The sequence below is a fragment of the Lathyrus oleraceus genome, unplaced genomic scaffold (assembly GCF_024323335.1).
Source record: "Lathyrus oleraceus cultivar Zhongwan6 unplaced genomic scaffold, CAAS_Psat_ZW6_1.0 chrUn0647, whole genome shotgun sequence".
In the NCBI taxonomy this organism is placed as follows: domain Eukaryota; kingdom Viridiplantae; phylum Streptophyta; class Magnoliopsida; order Fabales; family Fabaceae; genus Lathyrus; species Lathyrus oleraceus.
In genome coordinates this window covers 24,633-31,573 of record NW_026113038.1, presented here as the reverse complement: position 1 = coordinate 31,573, position 6,941 = coordinate 24,633, and the positions used below count along the sequence as shown (strand labels likewise).

Here is a 6,941-nt window from a genome sequence, read left to right as displayed (position 1 = left end):
AAAAGCATTCACATAACATCATCTTCACCAAAATTCATACATATGTTTATATATAAAACAAATGAGAATATTCACCACAATCAATTGTTTCATCATACAATCTCTTAGGTAATTCAACCTCATGCTATGTTTATTTACATCGCACACCTACACACTATAGTTAAGTGGTATTCCTCATTAATCAAATAGGCTTCCTACTATATCAATTATTAATCACTTTTCCAAAATAATCACTTATTAAAATAAGCCCTTATAATGGCCTATAAACATCAACAACATGTAGAAAATTTCATAAGCTTCTCAACGCTTCGAACGGGGACCAAAACGGAGTTACGGTTCAAAAGTTATGACTTTTTGAAGTTTATAAAAGAATTCTGTTTTCAACTCAGTTGGCGCCGCGAACTCTCTTTCGCGCCGCGAATTTAGCAGGAAACATAGAAAATGCGTTTTTGACCGTTAAATACCTTCCGGACCTCCGATTTCGATTCCGTAAAATGTCTCATTCTCAGAATTCAACGGACTACAATATTTTCAATATTACAAAGCCATTCTAACCACAATTTAACTTTTATTTCATCATTCTAAACATCATTCAAGCAATTTTCAACACTTCCTAAATTCACAATTTGTGAAATTACTCATACTTTGATTCATCAACACAATAGCGTATTTTTCACAACATACATCAACCCCAAACCATCAACAACAACACAACACACAATGTTATTTATCATTCTTCTAAACCTAACCCTAACATTTTATAAAGAATTGATACATGTTCAATAATCACAAACAATCAACACTACATCAAGAACACAAACAACATTTTCAAAGCAAGGAATCCAATCACAACACCAAAACCCAACAATATCCTCTAACAACCATTACCCACATAAAACCCATCATTTTCATAATTATAGGAAATGATAACTCACACCCTTACCTTAGAGATGATGATTGAGTTACTCTATAGTGTTCTAGCAAGCTTGGGTTGATCAAGATGATGCTCTTCTTCTCCAATTTCCTCTTCCTCCTCCAAACCCTAACTTTTCTCTCTTTTCTTCTCTTTTCTCCTCCTTCTCTCTACTTCTTTCTATTTCCCTTCTTTCTATTTCTCTTCTTTCTATCTCTCTTCTATTTCTATTCTTTGTTTTAATTAAATAAAAACTATCTAATGGGCTTAATTTTTAAACCTCCCTTAATTACTATATACACCACTAGGCCCAATAGCTATTATACCATAATTCTTATAATTAAACTCTAATAATATATTAACACACAATAAAATATTTTCCCGAAATAATTATAAATCAAACATTATAAAAATAATAATAATAACACTTAATAAAAATCGGGGCGTTACAACTCTCCCCCACTTAAATATTTTCGTCCTCGAAAATTACCTCATTCGAATAACTCGGGGTAGGAGTCGCGCATCCTGTTCTCCAATTCCCATGTCGTGCTTTCTCCGATTGCATCAATCCAAACAACCTTCACCAAATCAATTTCCTTTCCCCGTAGGGACTTCGTCTCACGACCTTGGATCCTCAAAGGCATCGTCTCAACCGTAAGGTTATCGCGCACTTGAATATCATCCATTTGAATCACATGAGACGGATCCGGAATATACTTCCTAAGTTTAGACACATGGAACACGTCATGCAAATTCGAGAGGTTTGGCGGTAACGCCACTCTATAAGCAACTTTTCCCACTCTACTCGTAATTTGATACGGTCCAATGAAACGAGGAGTCGACTTCTTAGCTTTCAATGCTCGTCCAACACCGGTCGTAGGTGTGACTCTTAGAAACACATGATCACCCTCTTGAAATTCCAAATCCTTTCTCCTCTTATCATGATAACTCTTTTGCCTACTTTGAGAAATCTTCATCTTATCCCGAATCATCTTAACCGTCTCGGTAGTTTCTCGAACAATCTCGGGTCCAAGTACCACACTTTCACCAGATTCATGCCAACATAACAGAGTCCTACACCTCCGCCCATACAAAGCTTCGAAAGGCGCCATTCCAATACTTGAATGGTAACTATTGTTGTAAGTAAACTCCACCAACGGAAGGTGAGTATCCCATGAACCTCCTTGTTCAAGAATACACGACCTTAACAAATCTTCCAAGGATTGGATAGTCCTCTCCGTTTGACCGTCCGTCTGAGGATGATACGCCGAACTCAACCTCAACTTGGAATCTAAAGCTTCTTGCAAACTCTTCCAAAATTCTGAAGTGAACCTCGGATCTCTATTCGAAACAATACAAAGAGGAACACCGTGCAGCTTCACAATAACATTGGTATAAATCTCCGCCAACTTCGACACCGGATAACTTATGTTAATAGGAATAAAGTGAGCCGACTTCGTAAGCCTATCAACAATCACCCAAATAGCATCACATCCTCTAGATGTATTCGGTAAACCCGTCACAAAGTCCATGGAAATTCTTTCCCAGTTCCACTCAGGAATTTCTAACGGTTGCATCAACCCCGCAGGTTTCTGATGCTCCACCTTTGATTTCTGGCAAGTCAAGCACGCATACACGAACTAGGCTACTTCACGCTTCATTCCCGACCACCAAAATAATCTTTTCAAATCTTGGTACATCTTAGTCGCTCCGGGATGAATACTCAAATTACTCCTATGGCTTTCTTCCAAGATCATCCTTTTTAAATCCACATCATCGGGAACATAAATCCTATCACGAAACCTCAACACACCTTGTGCATCCAATTTGAAATCCTCATTCTCAGATTGTCTGAGTCCAATGATCACATCAACAAGTTTCATATCCAACTTCTGATCCTCTCTAATGCTATCAAGAAAATCATTGTTAATCTTTAACATACCCAAAATCACACTTCTTGGTGTCACCTCGATCACTAAGCTCATATCTCGGAATTTCTCAATCAACTCCAACTCTTTCATCATCAAGGTCGACATATGCAAAGTCTTCCTACTTAGAGCATCGGCCACCACATTCGCTTTTCCTGGATGGTAGTTCAACCCAAAGTCATAATCCTTTAGCAATTCCATCCATCTCCTTTGTCTCATGTTCAGCTCTTTTTGATCAAACAAATACTCAAGCTTTTATGGTCACTAAAGACTTCAAATCTAGATCCATAAAGGTAATGTCTCCAAATTTTCAAAACAAACACAACCGCCGCAAGCTCCAAATCATGCGTAGGGTAGTTCTTCTCATGAATCCTCAATTGTCTAGAAGCATAAGCAACCACCTTACCATTCTGCATAAGCACACCTCCTAATCCCATCTTCGAAGCATCGCAATAAACCACAAATGGTTCCTCGGGATTTGGCAAAATCAAAATCAGAGCCGTTGTCAACCTTTTCTTCAACTCAAGGAAACTTTCTTCGCATCGGACATCCCACACAAAAGCAGCACCCTTACAAGTTAACTTAGTCAAAGGAAATGCCAACTTGGAAAAGCCTTCTATAAACCTCCTATAGTAACCTGCCAAGCCTAGGAAACTTCTTATCTCGGTAACTGACGTAGGAGCTTCCCATTGCAACACCGCATCAATCTTCGATGGATCAACCGCAATTCCGTCACCGGAAACAACATGACCAAGAAAGATAACTTCTCTTAACCAAAACTCACACTTAGACAACTTAGCATACAATCTTTTCTCTTTCAACACTTGCAAAACAATACGCAAATGTTCACAATGCTCTTCCTCCGACTTAGAATAAACCAAAATGTCGTCTATGAACACCACCACAAATTGATCCAAATAAGGATGGAAAATGCGATTCATGTACTCCATGAATACTCCCGGCGCATTAGTAACGCCGAAAGGCATCACCGTATACTCGTAGTGTCCATAACGAGTCCTGAAAGCAGTTTTCTGAATGTCCTCATCTTTCACCTTAATTTGATGGTAGCCCGGCCTTAGATCAATCTTACTGAAAATTCGAGCACCCACTAAACGATCCATCAAGTCATCGATCCTTGGGAGTGGATACCTATTCTTAATCGTCACCTTATTCAATTGTCTATAATCAATACAAAGTCGCATGCTTCCGTCTTTTTTTTTCACCAGCAAGACTGGAGCTCCCCAAGGTGATACACTAGGTCTCACAAACTTCCTTTCCAGCAAATCCTCTAGCTGACTCTTCAGTTCAGCCAACTCTGATGCTGACATCCTATACGGCGCCATAGAGATGGGTCTAGTACCAGGTACAAGGTCAATAGTGAACTCAACTTCTCTTTCTGGCGGTGCACTAGGAATCTCATCGGGAAAAACTTCAGGGAAATTGCACAGCACCGGCAAGTCCGCAATTACAGCCTGACTCTCCACAGACAAGCTTGCCATCAACAAGAACACCAACGCGTCTTCTTCTATGAACTCCTTCAATTGTTTCTTGGATAACAATTTTGTTCTTCCCTCTTCTTCGGCAGAAGAAAACCTCACGGTGTTGTTGTAGCAATTAATATGAACATAGTTGGATTTCAACCAGTCCATACCCAATACTACATCCAACCCGACAAAGCAAACACTTTACCACTCTCTTGTCCCCTCTTTGGCTTCTGACATTTAGCACTCATATGTCCTCCTTCCCCACAGTTAAAGCAAACAACATCCTTCTGCTTACAATCACGAGCCGCATGTCCCGGCATACCACAACGGAAACATCTCGTTTCACCAAGCCTACACACATTACTCTTGTGACCCGGCTTTCCATACTTGAAACAGATAACATTAGTAGGAGCATCTCCCCCACTTGTTCTTCGACCCGGAATCACTTTCTGTTTCCCTTTCCCAACCGGAGTTTCATATGGCTTACCACGGCTGTGTTGACCCCTTCCTCTCTTCTCAGACAAGATCTTATAGTGTGCATTGTTGTCCTCTTCAAAGATTCTACAACTATCAATCAGATCCGCAAAGACGTGAATCTTTTGATATCCCACAGCTTTCTTAATTTCTGGACGCAATCCATTTTCAAACTTGATGCACTTAGAGAATTCGGCATTGGCTCCATCATAGTGAGGATAGAACTTAGCCAATTCAGTGAACTTAGCAGCATACTCCGTGACTGACAAGTTCCCTTGCTTCAACTCGAGGAATTCAATCTCTTTCTTTCCTCGCACATCTTCTGGATAATACTTCCTCAAAAATTCTCTACGAAACACTTCCCAAGTAATCTCCTCGCCCGCAGTTTCCAACCTTAGACGAGTGTCCACCCACCAATCATCGGCTCCACCTGACAGCTTATGAATTCCATAACGGATCTTTTGCACAAGAGTGCAATCCATCACTCTGAAGATTCTTTCAATCTCCTTCAACCAAGCCAAGGCTCCTTCAGGATCATACCTACCCAGAAAAGTAGGCGGGTTCTCCCTCTGAAACGTCGCCAGACTACGAGACCCCACGTTCTCGTCAGCATTGGGTGGGTTCTGGAACGCCTGAGCCATTGCCTGCATAGCTGCAGCAAGAGCCTCATCATTCCTCCCAGCGTTTCTTTCGGCCATCTTACACTTTCGCTCACAACACAAACAAGGATTAGCAACAAATTAACAACACAAGGTCGTTAAACAACAAAAGACTCAACAACTTGGTCGGATGGACCGACCTGCTCTGATACCACTAATGTAACACCCCAATTCTACCCGTCGTAAATTCAATTAAAAATCACAGTAAACAAATTTCACACAAAATTGAGGCATCACATATATCATTTCATCCACACTTAAACAAATTACACAACACGGCAAATGCGCAAGGATCCACTTAGTCCTTGTTAAATAATAAACAACACTGTATATGGATTCACCTAGTCCATATAGCAGCAATACACAAAACATCGCAACGGAAATCATTTAGATAATTAAGTTGAGTCGTACATTTACACATTCAAAAGAAAACAACAAAACAAATGCCCATCACAACTATCATATACAATGATATACAAAAGAGCATCGTTACTATCAAAATCATGAAAAGCGTTCATTAATCCCTGAGTGTTACAATCCTAATCAGAGCAATGACGCCAAAAGTGTGCTACGACTATCCTCCTCTCAACGCGGAGCACCTGCATGTTACCAGTATAAAGGTAACGGCCAACAACAAAAGGGTGAGATATTCAAATCATATAATCAAGATAATGATAAGCAATATATAAGTAAATTCGGAAAGTTAGAAATATTGTTACCACATCGCACAATCCTTCACTTGAATGCTTATGTATTTAATCATAAACAAAGTCAATAATCATCCACAACATCAATGTTACATCATAGCATCTCATCATTTTAACATTTCACCAATCCATCATAAAACATTACGATTCATCGCATCATCGCAAAATATCACCGCACATCATAAACAGTCACATAACAACAATTATCACAAAATGCAGAAATAAACATAACCAACATATGTGACTCAACTATGCAAATGCTATGCGGTACCGACTCGTCGCTTTGCCATCAAGGCCAAGGTTTTATGCCCACTTCGCTTTTGCCAAAAGGCCACGTCGCTATTGCCAAAAGGCCACGTCGCTTATGCAAATGTATGTGACTCCATGATAAATGATACACATACACCAAAATCATCATCGCATCAACATAACTCATCACAATGGCCGAAGCCCACGTCGCTATTGCCATTTAGGCCACGTCGCCATTCACATGCATAAAAGGATTCACACAACATCATCTTCACCAACATTCATACATATGTTTATATATAAAACAAATGAGAATATTCACCACAATCAATTGTTTCATCATACAATCTCTTAGGTAATTCAACCTCATGCTATGTTTATTTACATCGCACACCTACACACTATAGTTAAGTGGTATTCCTCATTAATCAAATAGGCTTCCTACTATATCAATTATTAATCACTTTTCCAAAATAATCACTTATTAAAATAAGCCCTTATAATGGCCTATAAACATCAACAACATG

At 39.5% G+C, this 6,941-nt stretch overlaps 1 protein-coding gene across 1 annotated transcript; it reads right to left on the bottom strand.

The window, feature by feature from the left end:
• Positions 1–4,498: 4,498 nt before the first annotated feature.
• On the bottom strand, positions 4,499–5,497 carry LOC127114612 (uncharacterized). The gene has a single exon (XM_051046648.1). The coding sequence runs from the start codon at positions 5,495–5,497 to the stop codon at positions 4,499–4,501; it is 999 nt and encodes a 332-aa protein (XP_050902605.1).
• Between the last annotated feature and the right edge of the window lie 1,444 nt (positions 5,498–6,941).